At 33.5% G+C, this 20666-nt stretch overlaps 1 protein-coding gene across 1 annotated transcript in view; it reads right to left on the reverse strand.

Annotated features, from left to right (window-relative positions):
• The window catches only part of LOC133185588 (oxysterol-binding protein-related protein 1-like), a 329016-nt gene that overhangs the window by 53220 nt on the left and 255130 nt on the right, over positions 1-20666 (reverse strand). The window contains exons 22-23 of the mRNA XM_061320895.1: positions 11553-11676; positions 4180-4317 (exon numbers count right to left, since the gene is read on the reverse strand). Of these exons, the coding sequence (XP_061176879.1) occupies positions 4180-4317; positions 11553-11676 (262 nt within the window). The remainder of the gene's footprint in view (positions 1-4179; positions 4318-11552; positions 11677-20666) is intronic.

A 20666-nucleotide genomic window follows, 5' to 3' on the forward strand; every position in this document is an offset into this window, starting at 1 on the left:
ACTGCATATCTATTAAAAATACTGTAGATTCCTAAATATACGCGAGGAATAAATTATTGCGTAATTACGCGAGAAGCACCACTCACGAAATAAAATTACTCGCTTTTATTTTTATGGTGCTTTAATGTATGTAAAATCTCAAGATAAATCATCCATTCGCGAATTATTCTTCTCGCGATTTGACGCCCTTTAGCCATTTCGCGATATTAAGTACTCGCGTAAAATAAGGAATCTACAGTAACGTAATTTCTCACTGGTCCGTGTATTATGACATCATGAAATGTGTCATTATTCTCAAATCCTGAAAATTTCTTCAAAAATGGCCAAAAGTTTAATTTGTTTTTTCAATATTTTGCACAGAGCCCAACCTGATCTAAAATATGCTTATAAATAGCTAGATCATGAAAGGCCAATTTCTGAAGATTATAAAACATGTTTTATTTTTTGGATCAAGGGATGATCTCATATTTTAATTCTTTGCTGAAGGTACTCAAATACACCTGTTTTCTGCAAAATTCAAGAACATCGCAATTTCACAGAGCCTGCTTTTAATATTTGGACTCTCAGAGAAACCTTTATTATAGGAACTGAAAGCACAAAGTCTCTACTTTATATAGGTGTTTGAAATGGGACATTGGGGTCATGGTCAGTTAATAGGTTTATGGGCAGGGCTGTTTTATGGATAAAGTGAACCTAGCTCTTAGCACAGTATATTAAGGCATGAGATAAACATCATTTTTTCAAACAATTATATACAGTGTTTTATGAGCTCTTCATTACAAGATTCATTTTTATTTCTCATCAAAATATGAGACCAATGAGCTACAATGCTAACCTTAATAACTTTAGCCATGCTGTTCTTTAAAATGTTATTACATTAAGACTTTTCAACTATAAATTCCCATGAAGAATTGTGACCCATTATTGTGGGCCCACCCTAACCTTAAGGAGTCTCTGAATCCAAACAACATTAGGATGCTTCACTACATGTAACAATCTGTCTAACATGGCCTAGCTGTTTTGGAGAAGAAATTCTTTTCCTCTACTTGTATAAAAAGGTTTGTTAAAATCAGACCAAAACTGTAGAAATAGTAGCCTTTTGAAAGAATTTGTAGACATTTTATTTTTAGGAAGCATGTAAACACTAAATAACTACAGTAAAACTCGGTTATAGCAAAGTTCTTGGGACCTGCAAATCCTTAATTTGTTATATCCGTATTAATAATAATTCCTTAAAGTATGTTAATAGCGAATTCGTAATATAGATTTTTTTCTTCAATGTGTCTACCAAATGTATCTAGTGAAGTATAACATACAAAATTTACTTTGGAGTTCAAAAGTTTTTAGAAGAATTGAGTTTCAAATATAAATTTTTACAAAATTATATCTGTTCAATATTTTAAAAATTTAGGTCTTTGAAAATTCGCTATAAAATATGTAAATTTCAATAATTTTAACTTCTAGGGGACACAAAATCATGCTCAGTTCGCTATAACCATATATTTGTTATATCCGCGTTCGTTATATCCATAAAATTTTACATGAATTGTTAAGAATTTTGCCAGGGATTGCAAAAACCTTTGTTATATCCGTAAATTCGCTATATCCGTGTTTGTACTAAATGAGTTTTACTGGAACGCATGTATCGCCTGCTTTGTACTTCAGTAAAGAGTGGTCATGCATTTTATTCACTATTAGCATGATAGTTCATGCATTTGCCTGCAAAAAAAAAATGGCATCTATGGATAGTATAAGACTGTGATAGAATCTGACAATCAAAGAAAAAATACAACCCACACTGAAAAAAGTTATAACCAAGTTATAACTTTTCTGTAACTTTTTTTGTACCTCGAGATAAAGTTGCATTTAGTTATAACTTTTCTGTACTAAAATGGACTTAGCTATTTTTAGATGTAACTAAACTATAACTTTTCTGGACTTTTTTCATTTTACTATATAACATTTTTGTACCTTTTTGGACTTAGCCATTTTCTGGTGTAACTGAAAGATAACTTTTCAGGACTTTGTCATTTTACAGTATAACTTTTTTGTACCTTTTTGGACTTAACCATTTCCTGGCCAGATTTAACTAAAACATAACTTTTCAGGACTTCGTCATTTTTCTGTGCAACTTTTTTGTACCTATATAATTTTGACTTGGTCATTTTGCAGAATGGCTACTTAGTATAACTGAGGACTTTGTCATTTTCCTGTGTAAATTTTTTGTATCTAATTCGGACTTAATCATTTTGCAGAATGGATACTTAGTATAATTGAGTATCTTGTGTCTTTTTTAATAAAAATAAATCTAATATACCTAATTAGATCTTGTTTTTTAATATAACTGTAAAATTTTAATCATATGAATTGATAAATAAGCTTAATTATATTAGTATAGTAATACAGTTTTACATAATATCTACTTAGGATATGAATAAAGAAGTTGGGAGATTTAAAGGCTAGTAAATAAGATACCGTTTTTGCAGAATTTTTCTTTATCTAAAAATTATTCATATGACTGCCATCATGAGAAAAGGGCCCTTAAGGTCAAAATTTCACAAATTGACATTTTGATAAATTTAGATAGCCTGGCTCTTTCTGAATGAAAATATACATAAGTTTTAAAAATATCTCACTTTTTCAGTATTTTATGAGCATTTTAGTAAGGTGCTTTGAAACAACATTGATGTTACTCACTACTGAACCGTAATGACGTCGCATGCGTCAAATTCAGTTTCCAAACATTCTAAAAATTATTTAAATAACCTTACTTGTTTTGACATTGGAAATAATAACCGTATATATATTTTGGAAAAGCCCGATGAAGTTGACAACTCCCATCTCGTGTACACACCATTGAGGACCTAACTATCTGTAATGATCTGGGGTTGTGTACAGATATAGATATACCAAACATAGGTAATCAGAGATTACAGAGCTCACCTCAACAAATGTTGTCTTTAAGTAATGCAAAGTCCCACACTAAACTAATAATCTAGTAGAGTGCATCCCTAGATGCAACAAATATGCAATTTTGGTCTGATATAAGGCTTGCAGTTACTTGGGAATGGACTTATCTAAAACTTTAAACTAGTCACTCATACGGAAAATTTAAGTCAAATCCAGCATCTGCAGCAAGTTTGAGAGTGTTCATCCCTTTATGCATCATCCATGCAAGTTTGGTTCAGATAGGCCTTATAGTTTCTTGGCAATCGACCTGCTCCAAAAACTTCAACCTGGTCACTCATCTGGAAAATGTAGGTCAGATCCAGCATCCGAAGCAAGTCCAGTAGTACATCCTTAGATGCATCATCCATGCAAGTTTGGACAATTTAGAGCTTATAGTTACTTGGAAATGAGATCTGCTCCAAAAACTTTCACCTGGTCACTCATACAGAAAATGTAGGTCTGATCCAGCATTGGAAGCAAGTCCAGTAGAGTGAATCCTTAGATGTGTCATCCATGTAAGTGTGGTCAATATAAAGGCTTATAGTTACTTGGAAATGAGATCTGCTCCAAAAACTTTAACCTGGTCACTCATCTGGAAAATGTAAGTCAGATAGTCCAGTAATGCACATCCTAAGATGTATCATCCATGCAAGTTAGGTCAATATAGGGCTTATAGTTACTTGGAAATGAGACCTACTCCAAAAACTTTAACCTGCTCATTCTTTAGCTGAAATTGCAGCATCTGAAACCTTGACTGGTACAATGAAACACACTAGAAGCATCCTCCATGCATCTTTCAATTGATTAATAGAAGGACAGAGAAGTACTTGAAAAGAAATCTGCTCCAAAAACTTTAACCTGGGACGCTGACGCTGAGGGTTTTTCATCAGCTCTCCCAACTTTGTTGTGGTGAGCGAAAAACTATTTATGACCTGTAACTGCTCTATATTTTCTTCATTGAAATTCAATCTTTCAGAAGGACGATGTCTCCATACATCAATCCCCACTACTCCAGTTTTTTTGGACGAAAATAAAATTATTACTACATCATGGGCAATTAAGCTCATTTGCAATAAAAACAATTTTAAAACATACCTGAATCATTTAAAAATGTTGATTTATGGAGGACCAAAATTGACTCTTATCATAATTAGTCTTTTTCATAATATACACCCTATAAATTAAGGTATCTTAGATTTTAACACTATACAAAATCCTGCAACTGCTTACTTCTTGAGAGTATTCTGGTCTAGAGGTTCCTTTCCATATAATCTCCTGTCCTGGAATTTCTAGGTCATATGTGGAGGGAGATTTAACTGAAATGTTATGGTCTGAAGTTTGTGTACTTGTACTGGCACCATTTAAGTGCTGTAAAAAGAGAGAAGAAAAGCACATTTATTTATATTACAATGGTTCGATAAGTTAACTTTTCCCAGTATACTAGAAAACTGACTCTATCAGATAAAAAAAACCCTCTTACAGCTGTCATAGGAACACAAGATGAAACACTACCTTTATGCTTGGCTTAAAGATGGCTGATAAGTGCTTAAAGGGTGATTAAAGGTAATCTTTAATGGGTTTTTATCATGTATCTAAAGGACAAGTGCCATTTTAATACAGAATATATTAACAAATCCTTCTCTATTGGTAATAAACACTGGAGGATATTTCCACCAAAGAAACAAGAGGCCCAAGGGCCTTGAATTGCTCTTCTGATAAACTGTACAACCTATCACTTCTATTTGAAGCCTCTAAGTATCCTGTATATTCAGATAAACCCTTAAAATTCCAAAGGTAGGTCATCATGACCTACATTTTAGATGAAACACTCTGAGAACCTAAGATGATTCTAAGCCAGTTAGTACCTGAGAGTTGCTCATGGTGACCTACTTATCACTTGTCATTCTCTAAGGACCCAAGATGCATCAACTAAGTTTGATGATTCTAAGCCAATTAATACATAAAATATTTTTAAAATTATAACCATAAAATTTCAAAAATAGGTCACAGTGACCTCCTTTTCAGTCGACTAACTCTGTGGACCCAAGATGCATCAACTAACAAAGTGTGATGATTTTAAGCCAATTAGTACCCGAAATATTCAATTATAGTCATATAAATTGAAAAGTAGGTCACCTACTGTGAGGACCCAAGATATATCAACTGACAAATTTTGATAATTCTAAGCCAAATAGTACCCAAAAATATTAAATACAGCCATAAAATTTCAAAAGTAGGTCAGGGTGACCTACTTTTCAGTTGTCGTACTCCAAGGACCCAAGATGCCTCAACTGACAAAGTTCAGTGATTCATTTTGAAAATGGTTATCATGGGTCCAAAGGACCCCTCTTAATAACAATGAGTCCCATGCCAAAACATGAAGAAACATTGCAGGGTTTTATAGTTTTTATCAAATACAGTGGTGCCGCGTTTATCTGGACGCCATTAATCCCGATGCTTCACCTTCCGGATGATATTTTTTGGGATCCGATTTTTTCAACATTATTCTGTGTCATTCATCCGGAAATTCACATTCCGCATCCAGATGCTCGATTTCTACTACTAATATTTCATTGAAAAATGACTCGTTTATCCAGACGGTAATTTTTCAAGAAACAATTTTTTCACACTTATCTTGCAGTAGTGTTAATTGTTGTAAAAATATTGGTCATGAAGGCAGTTTGAAGGCAGTTACCAGTGACCTACAAACAATATCATCTATAATTAGCATGTGTTTACCCCAATTAAATTTCATGTTTATTATGAAACTCAACCGTCATGGTAGCTCAGTCAGTAGAGTGCTTGCTCCATCAGGGCTCGACATTAATGCTTGTCCGCTACCAGTGAAAAAAAATTACGGACAAGTGAATATTGCTGGGCACTTGTCCGATTGTACAAGTGCATTTTAATGTAAATGAGTCTCTAAATAATAAAAAGAATGACTGTTGAAAGTTTTAGTTTATCGCTAGTTTCTAGACGGAAGCAGTACATAAAAACCGAACTTCGATCCCGATATGGATCTCCATTAATTGAGTTCACATTCGATTGGGATCAAAGTTCACTAATTGAATGCTACGTATACTGAAAAGGCATGGAATTTACAAACTTACGTCTTACGAAGTTTGGATTCTGTTTGATGTTGACAGGTTCACTTGTGAACATTTATGTTGTCAGGACAGAACGTCTAGATAAAATTTCATTTTATGTGTTTGTTGTATTTATCAATAACATCACAAATCAGTCAAGCACATGTCATGTGTAATGGACTTATTTTAGTTTTCAAGTTGACAGTATTAGATCATTAGTTAAAAATTTTCGGACAAGTGAAGTTGAAGTTCGGACAAGTAAATGTCTTGGTCACTTGTCCGAATGGACAAGTAGGAAAATAAGTTAATGTAGAGCCCTGTCCGTGATCAGAATGTCCTGTGTTCGAATCACGGCTGCCAATGACCTAAAACGATAAATAAATAGCAACTGTTCCTTCGCCAAGCACTCGGCACTTTGAAGTGAAAGTTGCGGGTCCTTCGGATGAGACCTTAAAAAGCGAGGCCTGGTTTCATGGTAGGCATTGGCACGATAAAGAACCCTCACTGCTCAATGGCCCTAAGTGCTGAGTAAAGGTCTAAATTTGAAGCCCTTCACCAGTATATGGTGACATCTCTATATGAGTGAAAAATTCTCAAACAGGACATAAACAACATACAATCAATCAATCAATATTATGAAACCAAGAATTCAGCTTACACTGTGCATTTATTAAATAAGAATCCATTCAAAATCATATTGCTAACTGTATATACAACTGTAAATTCAAGAAAATTTTGGAGAGTTGTAAATAAAATGAATAAATTATGAGCAATTCTGTAAAAGTCTTGATCTTGTTGACTGCGTAAATGTAAAATACGATTTTCCATTTCTTAAAACGTAAATGCATTTGAAACGCTTTTCCCCAAAGGAAAGTTTAAGGTGTAACATCCCTCTGATAAGAGAGATAACTTTTCGAGGAAATTATTCCAAGCAATCCAATGAATTGTCTTGCCAAGTTTAATGATGAGAACCATTTTATAGTCAACTCATTCAAATCTGATCAGTCTTACAAATATTGATTTCTATTTTCTATTGCCAATATTCTTATTAATTATTTAATATAATAGTTTACCTAAAACATTTATACTCAGTTCCTTTAAACAAAGAAAATTGAGATATTTCTATCTCTTAACATATATTAATTCTTTTAATTGTTACAGAAATTTCAGATGCAGAATTCTTATAATCAACTAATTAATATTTTTTTTTCACAAAAAACCATTTTGAAAAACGATAATGAAAAGATAACTCTTGTAGATGGATGCATTTTATTTTACAAGCACAGGAAACAATGTGATATTCTGATTTAAAAAGCAACGCTTCATTATGTTTTCTAATGCGAATTAGATAGGTATGATAGTAAATATTATTTTTATATATACATGTAGTTACCTTATATTTTTAATTTTATTGTGAGATAGAAAATTATTGATCTTTCTATTTATGGAAGAACATATTAAATAGAAGACATTTCTTCAGTTTTGTACCTTTTTAAGGTGAAATATCCCTCTGCTCCAAATTTCACCAATTTTTTTTTAATTCCCAACATTGATTTTCATCAACAACAATAGCATTAGATTCAAATGAAAAATAGTTTGAAGTATGAAGCGCTGCTTACTTTTTCAGAAATGAATATTATGTCTAATCATGATATGAAGAAAATTTAATATGGTAAATAGAAAGATCAATAATATATTTTAATTTTTTTTTTCTTTAATTAATTACATCTTTAAAAACTATAAAATGAAAACAATAAACCAAAATATTAAAGGTTTTTTTTCTTTGCCTTCACATTTTATAACAGTATATGCATATATACATGCTTGGAGAGGGTTTTATGAGAAGGGATTCACTTATCCCGACAATTCGATTATCTGGACAATTTCATTGGGGACGGAGGTGTTCAGATAAATGAGGAGCCACTGTACTCAAATAATGATTTTAGTCTTTCAATGAACTAGAAAACTGACCAGTCAGCAAGGGCCCCGCCGAGGGGTAGAAATATGAGTGCAGCTTATTTTAATTGATTAGAAAAATTTAAAAATATATGAAGAATATGCAATAACAACTTTATTTAGAAAATTTCAAGATAATTCCTAAATATCCAACAACCTGTAAAGAGTATACCTGTATTTACATAAGGCAGTAAAAAACATAATATCTATAATAACTCAATTAAATGTATATTCAAACAAGAATAAAGCATGTGTTTTCAAATATCACCAAGTCTTGACCTTAACTTCAAAACAAACATCAGTTACAAAGGTTAATTTATCTTAAAGTGACAAATAAAGATAAGTCTGGAAAATTTTCTGCCCAAGACAAGATAATTAATCCCAAGGGATTAATTGTACTGCTCTCTTATCCTTTTCTTCCAAGTTTACAATAAGAACTCTTTCAGTAATGATAGAATGAGTTTATTATTGGACTACCCATTAAAATTAATAGTATTCTTGAATTTACATACGGCAACCAAAAACAAGAGGCCCAAGGGCCTTAACGGTCACCTGAGTATAATACAACAATTTAGAAGTTAAATACACTGATAGTTGAAGCTTTGTTGCCCTAAAGCAAGAGAAGTAGGAAGATCAGGATCAACAAAATAATCAGTCTAGTATTCAGTATCAACTCATAAATTAAGTTCTAATCTGTCCCCCACTTAACACTATGCAGACTATTAACAAACTATTAGTGCTTCTGTACTATTTATAAACCCATATTAAGACCTCTAGCATTGACCTCTCTTATGGTCTTTGAAGAACTTTTAATAAGATAAGTTATTTTTGTCTCATTTTTATTTATCTATTACTTACAGGTCTACCTGTTTATTAAAACTAAGAAAGTACTTTTTTAATTATACGATAAACATTCTTGCATAATTATCTTATTCTATTAACCTTTCAAATACATTATTTACAGTGATTAATTATCAAAGGTGAATGGAAAAGGGGAATAACTTCTCTCAGTAGAATACAAATTAATAGAGCCCTGCCCAGGACCAGAATGCTTAGACCAATGGTCCAGATGTTTAAAAATCTGGTAGAAATACGCTTACTCATATCATTTAAACTTTTACTCAGTTTGCTTCCAATATGCCCAGAAGCAGAGAAGAATTTCACAGGTACAATGCATTTTCACTACAGAATCAACAAAGCCTTACCCTAACACCAGAACCCAAGACCAAGGGTCAAGAAATTTACAAATTTGGAAGAGTTACCCTCATCATCATAACTATGGACTTCAAAGAATTAACACTTTTCCACTATATTATCAAAAGCCCCCCCCCCCCCCTCGTTATGCCAGAACCCCTGACCCTAGGACCACAAGATTTAAAAATTCTGTTCTAAGCTCCCATTTTCATCATAGCTAAGCAATTTATTTATCAGCTCAACACTAAGGAGCAGACAGGATTAATTAATGATTAATAGAATTAATGCTTTTCACTATGTAATCAATAGAGCCCCCCCCCCCTCCTCAAGAACCCCAAAAACTGAGGCCATATATTTAAAAATTTTGGAAGAGGCATCCTTGTCTATCATAATCATGCACTTAGTTTGTTTATATAATCTCCAGTAGCAGAGAAGAAGATTTTCAAAGAATCAATGCATTTTCACTATATAATCTATAGAGCCCCGCCCTAACACCAGAACCCCTGACCCTGGGGCCATGAAATTCACAATTTTGGAAAAGGCATCCTTATGCATCATAACCATGCACTTAGTTTGTTTAAATAATCTCCAGTAGCAGAGAAGAAGATTTTCAAAGAATCAATGCATTTTCACTATATAATCAATAGAGCCCCGCCCTAACACCAGAACCCCTGACCCTGGGGCCAAGAAATTCAAAATTTTTGAAAAGGCATCCTTATGCATCATAACCATGTACTTAGTTTGTTTAAATAATACCCAGGAGCAGAGAAGAAGATTTTCAAAGAATTAAAGCATTTTCACTATATAATCAATAGAGCCCCGCCCTAACACCAGAACCCCTGTCCCAGGGGCAATGGCTTTCACAATTCTGGAAGAGGCCCACCTCCTCATCATAACTATGTACTTAGTTTATCACCTTAATGCCCAGGAGTAGAGGAAAAGATTTTCAAAGAATTAATGCATTTTCACCATATAGTCGATAGAGCCCCACCCTAACACCAGAACCCCTGACCCTGGGGCCATGAAATTCACAATTTTGGAAGAGGTACTCTTGCTCATCATAACTATGTACTTAGTTACTTTATTTAATATCCAGAAGCAGAGAAGAAGATTTTCAAAGAATTAATGCATTTTCACTATATAATCTATAGAGCCCCGCCCTAACACCAGAACCCCTGACCCTGGGGCCATGAATTTCACAATTTTGGAAGAGGCACTCTTGCTCATCATAACTATGTACTTAGTAACTTTATTTAATACCCAGGAGCAGAGAAGAAGATTTTCAAAGAAATAATGCACTTTCACTATATGATCTATATAGCCCCACCCTGGGGCCAGAACCCCTGACCCTGGGGCCATGAATTTCACAATTTTGGTAGAGGGCTCCATGCTTATTACAATGATGCCAACAGTTTGTCTGCTTGATGTCCAGGAGTAAAGAAGAAGATTTTTAAAGATTGCATTATTTTTGGTGGTTTTAGCCCCACCCCTCAGGCCCCAGGGGGGCAGGGACCTTGAAATTCACAATTTTTGTTCCTCTTCACCCATAGATGCTATATACCAAATTTGGTTGAAATTGGTTGAGCGGTTCCTGAGAAGAAGCTAAAAATGTTCAAAAGTTTACGACCGACGAACGATGTACGACGACGGACAAAAACGGATAGCAATAGGTCACCTGAGTTTACTCAGGTGACCTAAAAATAAATAAATAAAATAAATAAAAACAAAAAAATAAAAAAACATATCTTTATGTATATCTTGTTTTTAGAACTCAATAAAATCATAACTCATTGTATATTTTACCAATATAAAGTATGAACATTTAAATCCACATTTCAGAGAATGTAAACATCATTCAGAATTGACCTTAACTTCAAAACAAACTTCATTTGCAGACAGAGGTGTTAATTTATCTCAATTTGACAGAAACAGATAATGCTTTGGATTCTCTTCAAGAGGAAAGTTAATTAATCCCATGGGACTAGTTGCAGCTTTCATAGTATACAATTGGAACATTCTCAGCAGTTATCTCTCTTTGCCCTGGCATTCATTCTAATGTAAAGTTAAGGAATCTACCCCACCACCCCAGCTCCAAACTGGATGACATAGAGAACCAAACTTAGCATCAAAATATGTCTTACTGCCTCTTCAACCAACATACCAAATTTGAACTTAATTGGTCAACTACAAAAAAAGCTATTAGAAAAAAACAGAAAATTTGTGGACGGAAGAATGACAGACGGACAGACAGACAGAGTGATTACTATAGGGCACCCGCAAATCCTTGCGGGGCCCTAATAATCAAGTAACCGGTTACTCATTGACAACCCTAGTATATATAATATATTTATAGTATTTTGTACTTACTTTGGCACTTTGACTAGGTGAGGTTCCTGAGTTTAATTCCTTCAAAAATTCATCATACTCCTCTGGATTTACAGCATATAGCTCTTTCACCCAACTCCCATACAGGGCTTTTAGTTTCTGTTTACTATAAAGTGGAAGATTGTAGTACAATATCAATGACCATGGATATAACTGCAAGGTATTTTGTGCAGACAAGCAGGACAATTAATTTTTAAAGACAAGAAGCCTGAGTACAATACAACAATTTGGAGGATCCATAAACCGATAAATGAAGCTTTGTTGCCCAAAACCAATAAAAATAGTATGATTAGCATCAAGGAAATAATTGGTCTAGTATCGATCTTCTATCTGTCCCCCATTTATCACAATTACCATGCAGACTATTAACAAAATGTCTAATTTTTTACCCCATATTATTACTTCTAACACTGGCCTCTCTTGGCCTTTGAAGAACATTTAAAAAGATAAGTTATTTTTGTCTCACATTTATCCATCTATTATTTCCATGTCTACCTGATCATTAAAACTATGAAAGTACTTTTTGTATTATACAATAAATATTCTTGCATAATTCTTTTATTCTATTAACCTTTCAAATACATTGTTTACAGTGATTAGTTATCAAAGGTCAATGATAAAGGGGAATAACTTTGCTCAGCAGAATACAGGTTAATAGAGCCCTGGCCAGGACCAGAACACTTGACTAAATGGTCCAGGTGTTCAAAATTCTGGTAAAAATACCTTTGCATATTAAAACTTTTACTCTGTTTGCCTCGAATATGCCCAGAAGCATAGAAGGTTTCCAAAGAAATGCATTTTCACTATATTATTAAATAAAGCCCCATCCTTACACCAGAACATCTGACCCAGGGGCCATGAATGCCCTTGCTTACACTTGTTTCTTTGCTTTATAACAAATAGTAAAAAAAAAATATTTTGAAAGAAATTATGCATTTTCACTATATAATCAATTGAGCCCCCTCCCCTTTCACCAGAACCCCTGACCCAGGGGGCATGAATTTCAAAATTTTGGAAGAGGCATTCTTCCTTATCATAACCATGCACTTCCTTTGTTTGAATAATACCAAGAAGCAGAGAAGATTTTGAAAGAATTTATGCATATTCCCTATATTATCAATAGAGCCCTGCCCTAAGACCAGAACCCTTGACCCAGGGGGGCATGAAATTGACAATTTCTGAGGAGACAGCCATGCTCATCATAACTATGTACTTAGTTTATATATATAATATCCAGGAGAGAGAAGATTTTCAAAGAATTAATGCATTTATATATATATATATATATATATATATATATATATATATACACCAGACAAAATTGCTAATGCACCACTTATTATTCTTATTTGTGAATTGATCATTTTCCTGATTGGTACTAGTATATAAGATATGCCATCTTTTCCAAAACAGTTGGATTGACAAATGTCTTGGTGTCATGTCAATACCCTTAAAGGACCTTCTTGTCTGAAAACCAATTTCCCGACGTGCATTGTGCACCGTTTTTGCCAAGATATGAAGTTGGTGATTACCGATGGTGGTCCATGATGTTGCAACGGGAGCAGTCTCCCACTTAAAAATCAAATGATATACCCTGATTGACTACCATATCGCTTAGTAGTCATCCAGTGCCTTGGTGTCCCTACCAAATCCACACAACTTCCGGTTGCCCCAAATTTGTGGAACAATTTTGAAATTATTGTGTGGTGCTCACTTAATGCCGTCGATATCTATTGTAAACATTTTTATGATCGTTAATTCATTTTCAACAATTTTTCACCAGAGAAATTCATAATTATTTAATTCTTTTAATTTTTCACAAATTTCTTCGAAGGAACCCCCTGCAGACACCATACTGGCTGCCTTAGCACCTTTTCTAGAGTCAAACACTGCATACAGTGTAACTTTTTTTCTGAGTTTTTTATAAGTACAAACATAAAGAACACAACCACAAAGAAAAAATTTAAAATTTATTCCACCGAAAAAGTATGGATATGATTTTAATTTTTTCTATGAAGTGGTTACGCTTCAGTAAACATTGTTGTTATTTATCAGTTAAAGCATTTATATGACTCATTTTTTATTAAAGTAACATAATTATATATCAAAAACATCATAAACAAGTTTTGAAAAGAAAAATGTTAATTTATTTTGGTGGTGCATTAGCAATTTTGTCTAGTGTATATATATATATATATATATATATATATATATATATATATATATATATATATATATATATGAGCCCCACCCTAACACCAAAACCCCTGACCCAGGGGCCATGAAATTCACAATTTTGGAAGAGGCAACCATGCTCATCATAACTATGCACTAAGTTAGTTTATCTAATACCCAGGACCAGAGAGGATTTTCAAAGAATTACTGCGTTTTCGCTATATAATCAATAGAGGCCCTCCCTAACACCAGAACTCCTGACCTTGAGGCCATGAAAATCACAATTTCTGAAAAGGCAGCCATGCTTACCATAACTATGTTCTTAGTTTGTTTATTTAATACCCAGGAGCAGAGAAGATTTTCAATGAATTAATGTATTTTCACTATATAATCAATAGAGCCCTGCCCTAACACCAGAGCCCCTGACCCTGGGGCCATGAAATTCACAATTTAAGAAGAGGCACTCTTGCTCATCATAACTATGTACTTAGTTTGTTTATTTAATACCCAGGAGCAGAGAAGAAGATTTTCAAAGAATTAATGCATTTTCACTGTATAGTCAATAGAGCCCCACCCTAACACCAAAACTCCTGACCCAGGGGCCATGAAATTCACTATTTTGGAAAAGGCACTCTTCCTCATCATAACTATGTATTTAGTTTTTTTTATTTAGTACTCAGGAGCAGAAAAGAAGATTTTCAAAGAATTAATGCAATTTCACTATATAATCAATACAGCCCCACCCTAACACCTGAACCCCTGACCCTGGGGCCACAAAATTCACAATTTTGGATGAGGCACTCTTGCTCATCATAACTATGTACTTAGTTACTTTATTTAATATCCAGGAGCAGAGAAGAAGATTTTCAAAGAATTAATGCATTTTCACTATATAATCAATAGAGCCCTGCCCTAACACCAAAACCCTTGACCCTGGGGCCATGAAATTCACAATTTTGGAAGAGGCACTCTTGCTCTTCATAACTATGTATTTAGTTACTTTATTTAATACCCAGGAGCAGAGAAGATTTTCAAAGAAATAATGCACTTTCACTATATGATCTATATAGCCCCACCCTGGGGCCAGAACCCCTGACCCTGGGGCCATGAATTTCACAATTTTGGTAGAGGGCTCAATGCCTATTACAATCATGTCAACAGTTTGACTGCTTGATGTCCAGGAGTAAAGAAAAGACTTTTAAAAATAGCATTAATTTGGTGGTTTTAGCCCCACCCCCATGCCCCAGGGGGATAGGGACCATGAAATTCACAATTTTTGTTCCCCTTCACCCATAGATGCTATATGCCAAATTTGGTTGAAATTGGTTAAGCGGTTTCAGAGAAGAAGCTAAAAATGTTCAAATGTTAACGCACGACAATGGACGAAAACGGATAGCAATAGGTCACCTGAGTGACTCAGGTGACCTAAAAAGAAATACTTCAAGAAATCTTTAATATACTGTAGATAGAGGATGTTCAATGTTTTGTAGATGAATATGGAATTTATTTCAAGAGTGGGACAGGATTTTTTTTATATTTTCACGAGTGCGAAGCATGAGTGAAAATATCAAAAAATCCTGTCTCATGAGTGAAATAAATTCCATATTCATCTACAAAACATTGAATTTTTTGTTTATTACATTTACTTTGATTTTCCCTTTGACTCTGTCTTTTCGTAACACGGTGTCATAGGCTGTGACGTCATAGTTGAGCAGTTGAGATAGCCAAGCGATTGTGAGATTGAAAAAAGTTGTAAACATGGATTTTTAACAACATATTTGGAGAAACTTTGGCAGTTTTAGTCTCTGTCAGGATGGTTCATTTACTCTATCTTATACACGCCTGCTAGTCGATCAGTTGCATAACCAGCAGTTATGTATAATAATCAAAAGAGATCAATTTCTGGTTATGCATTTGATACGAATAATTTCAATACACAGATGGTAAGTTGACCCGATGCAGGCAATAATTGAAATTTTAATAAAAATATAAGAATGTAATTCCATGAGCAATTTATTTTTCTTTTATTTTACACCCTTATAAAATGCAAGGATTTTCGATTAGCGACAATATTTGTTTTGAAGCAAGGGCTGGTAGAGCGAAAACGCTGATTGAAAACAGTATTTGCCGACTGGAATTCATGTTAATCTCAACTAACCTGAAAATATCCAATGTTCACCATTAGTTTGCATCAATTACATCTTATCCACCCAAATTTGGACTTTGATATGTGTATCATTTGGCAAATATTCGAGGTAAATAACGTTGCCTATGCATGCGATACTTCAGTTGTGAAAGCAATTTTTATGCATGAGATAAACGACAAAAAGTTTCAAAAGTTTTATACTATCTCAATAATTCACTTCTTAGACTATTTTACTCTTGTTAATGATTATCATGAAGATGTTGCATCATATTTGCAAGCACATTTTGTTTTTTGTTTTTGCCAGAGAAGGAAAACAGAATACTGCATTGCTTTATATTCAATATTTTTAAATACTAGTATGTTTAATCATTTATGAAATTATCAAACATTATTTAAGTATATTGATTTTGCTCTTTTTTTTAAATACTTACGCTAGTAAAGATTATTTCTTTTATTAGCCTTTTAGCCTAGGTATTAACATACGAGGGCCGTTCAAAAATTACGCGGACTCTGCTATTATTTACTCTTACAGACATCATATAGAATTGAAATTTCACAGTAACATATTTCTTAAAAATTCCAATGAATTCTTGGTAAAAATTTTTGATTTTATTTAATATCTCATAAAATTATTGCCCTTTTGATACTGCTGATGGTGATATACGGAGCACGGCAAAAATGTTGAAAAACAAACATGCGGTATCCAAAATTTTATTCATTTATTTTCCATATTTCAAGATATTATTCAACAATTTTCTCTAAAATTTCTTTTTATTGTTTTATTATAAAGTATTAAGATTTCTGGCGTGATATTTGAAGTACTAACAGAAATATTGTAATTTTTCTCTGATGTGAGCCCTACGAAATCAACTGCAAAAATGATGTCTCGTGATTTGATGGAGCAGCACACTTTTATCAAATTATGTATCATGCTGGGAAAACGCCAATGGAGACCCAGAATAATCCTAATGAAACATGTAGTAAACCAGCAGAATATCCCACACATCTCTACAAAATGTAAAAAGGAATTTTAGACTGATAGACCTTATTCAAAAGGCAATACGGGAGGAATGGAAGAAGTTCATCGACAAAACACTGATCTGGGCTGTTAAGAATGTGATTGAGATCGACTGATGTCAAACCTTACTTCAGAAATATCTGCAGTTTTGGGGTTTAACACAAACTAAAACACACAATGATAGTTTGATAGTTTTTAAGCTGAATCGGAAATGGTATATGGATGTTTATTCTGAGTGGATAAGGTAACCAAAAATATATAGTATCAAATACTAAGGGAAAATATTGAGAAAATGAAAGCTCCCATTTTTTAAAATGCCCGTGACGTTGAAAGTTTTACTGCACTGTGACTTCATGAGATGTCCTGTTGAATAACTTGACATTGATACCAGTTTACATTATTTTGATATGAAATTCTGATGATCATATATGAAAAGATTCTTTTATATTATTTATGACTTTTTGCTTGATTATGTCGTCAAATATATTTTCTGTGCAACAAGTCCACGTAATTTTTGAACGGCCCTCGTATATTAAAATATATCCGTTTTTTCGCGTGTCACAAACTTTTTATATGCTTTAGACAATTTCTGCGACTTTGAAAAAAATTCTTAGTACATTTAGTGGATATATACATATGTATATTTTTGCATGTTTTATTTTTGTGATCTCAAACTGATTGCAAAAATATTAAAAAATACTGGATATACGGTAAATTCAATGTTGTTGTTGATAAATCCCCCCCCCCCCCCAAATGGAAAAAAACTCTTACTATCTCTTTATACATTTACTAATCATGCGTGGATCTAGAGGGGGCAGGTTGGGGGAGAGGGTCAGGAACCCCTGGAATTTGCAGAGTTATAAAAAGTAGATACTGAAGCAAATTAAAAATGACTTTGGACCCCCCCCCCCTCCCCCTTAGAAAACGTGAACCCACCATCACCACCACGAAACAGGTGTTTTTCGCGTTTGGAAAATGAATTTTTTTTTTTTACTTATCAAGAAATTTTTGGGTTAGAATTTTTTTTTGACTGGGATGGACATTCCCCCCCTGGAAAAAATTCCTGGATTCACGCCTGCTAATGATGTATGAATTGAGGCTTGTGAATTATAAAACCAAACAGGTATTGGTAAAATATTCTTTCCTACAATTTCACTGTGACTGATTGCAAATAATTCATTCTTTTACGCTTCTTCATAATTTGAACCTTTTATTATACACTATAGCAACATGCATCTATAACCGATTTTATGGTGTACAAACCATTTTCTTTCTCTTGCTTCTTTTGTGTAATGGACGACCTTCATATCCTAATGGATTGACATCACCACCACGCTTTACCTTTTTACCATCAAACATGAGAATGTAAGATGAGGCGTTGTCATCTTGTGCCTTTTCCTGCTCGATAACAGAATTTAGTATACCTGGCTTCAGAACACAAGGAAATGTTTCACCCATGGGATATATTCCATAAAGAATATTTTCGCCAGGAAAAGCAAAATTGATTTTAAACTGTTGTGGATGTAGCATATTTTGTCCGAACAAAACGTCAGTTCCATTTTTTAGACAAAACATAAATCTAATGAATTTTCCACCAAATAAATTTTAACCTACCCAGAACGCAGAGGGAGGAGGGCACTTTTTTCCGAGGATAGAAATTTGCTATAGTAAATTGTCTTTAAATGCACTGCTCCCCTTTTTTATGTGAGGTCGAGCACTGGCAAATTCCAGGATTTGGACGGTAAATTGGTTTTTTTTTTTTTTGCTTGTCAGAAATTTTGGGAAGTAGGCCCGCACTTTTGGTCAGTTTAAGTCCTTTTTTATTTCTTTTGCTTGTCAGATTTTTTGGGGAAGTTGACCCCCCCCCCCCCCCCCCACTTTTGAAACCATTGCTACGGGCCTGTTAACGATGCCTTGGGTTTTGAAACTAAAAAATACACACACAATAATGTGATGTAAATAATTCACACATAGAGAATGTAAGTGCAATTATTTTGAAAATAGTTTGTGCCGATTGTAACTGACCCCCCCCCCCCCCCCCCCCCCCCAGATTTACTTCAATGTCTTCAACAATTAACAGATCAGAATTAATGTTTCAACTTGTTTGCAGGAAAATCCTATACTTTTATTTTTAAAGTTTTGGAAGACTATGTTATAATTACATAATGTTTAATTTTAATTATAAAGTTTGAAACTGGTTGTCCTTTATCTCATGCATAACCCGAAATTGCTTTCACAACTGAAGTATCACATGCATAGGCAACGTTATTTACCTCGAATATTTGCCAAATAATATACATATCAAAGTCCAAATTTGGGTGGATAAGATGTAATTGATGCAAACTAATGGTGAACATTGGATATTTCAGGTTAGTTGAGATTAACACGAATTCCAGTCGGCAAATACTGTTTGTTTTCAATCAGCGTTTTCACTCTACCAGCCCTTGCTTCAAAACAAATATCGTCAATAATAGACAATCTTTGCATTTTATAAGGGTGTAAAATAAAAGAAAAATAAATTGCTCGTGGAATCACATTCTTACATTTTAATTAGAATTTCAATTATTGCCTGCATCGGGTCAACTTACCATCTGTGTATTGATATTATTCGTATCAAATGCATAACCGGAAATTGATCTCTTTTGATTATTGAGGGTGAATTAAAAAAAAATGACCAAACGCATATTTACCAACCCACACTTAAAATACAGGCAATGAAAATAGATTTCTATGTCTCAGCATATGTCTTTAGATAGTGTCTAAATACCTGCCAAATATCTCATTGATATCTCAATTAACAAAAAAGTTAGGCCAAAAAATGATGCTAAAATTGTCAGGAATGCAACACCTTTTTGTGACATTTTGAAATTTCAATATTTTTTGGAGATCTGTGAAATAAAAAATAATGCTTCATGTTGAAAATAAAGACTTTCCTGATAATATTCAAAGTATTGAGCTTTAAATGTGGACTGTCATAACTTTTGTCGTTTAATCAGGTTGTGGTCATGGCTGATGTTTAAAAAAATGTTATACCATATGTCCAGGGATTTATCAGCCTAATTTGGGAAACGCCATTTTTGGGGAATTGGGAAAAAATTATCGGCGATTTGATGAAATTGGGAAAAATTAAAAATGTTGCATAAATCATGTATTCAAGTGTAATTCATTTAACATTTCAGCATGAACTCTATTTTGGGCAACCAAACAGACAATTAAATATGATCCAACTTCATCATACAGGATCAATTATGAATAATAGACTAATTAAAGTAAAATTTACTTCAATGAGTATAAAGTATTTATACAACTTAGGGTAGTACATGTGTGTATGAGATTTCAATTTAGGTCATTATAGAATCTGTTTCTGGAAAATATAAACCTCCTGCAAAAAATTATACTTAAGTACACATTTTCTCAAAATCCTCTTTTAATATGTATTAAAACACTGAAAATACATTTTTCTATTTGAAATAATGCCTACAGTCCTTACCATTCATTCGTAGATCATTTGAGTAGGTGGAAATAACTTAATAAATCTATACAATTACACAATATCACCATTTAAAAAAAAAAAAAACGGAGGAAATTCGGATTAAAAGTTGGCGATGTTTTTACAGTGTTGTTAAACATGTGTTATGACTGTAGCTTTGCTAAATGAGTTAAACAGATGAAAATTGCAGACAATCTGACAATTTTACACTGTGTTTTTCCAAGAAAATTAAATGTAAAAGCATTGTTCATCAATTGGGAAAAAATA

This window comes from Saccostrea echinata, unplaced genomic scaffold (genome assembly GCF_033153115.1).
Source record: "Saccostrea echinata isolate AGI-Se365-2 ecotype Australia unplaced genomic scaffold, CSIRO_AGI_Sech_v1 ptg000001l, whole genome shotgun sequence".
NCBI lineage: Eukaryota > Metazoa > Mollusca > Bivalvia > Ostreida > Ostreidae > Saccostrea > Saccostrea echinata.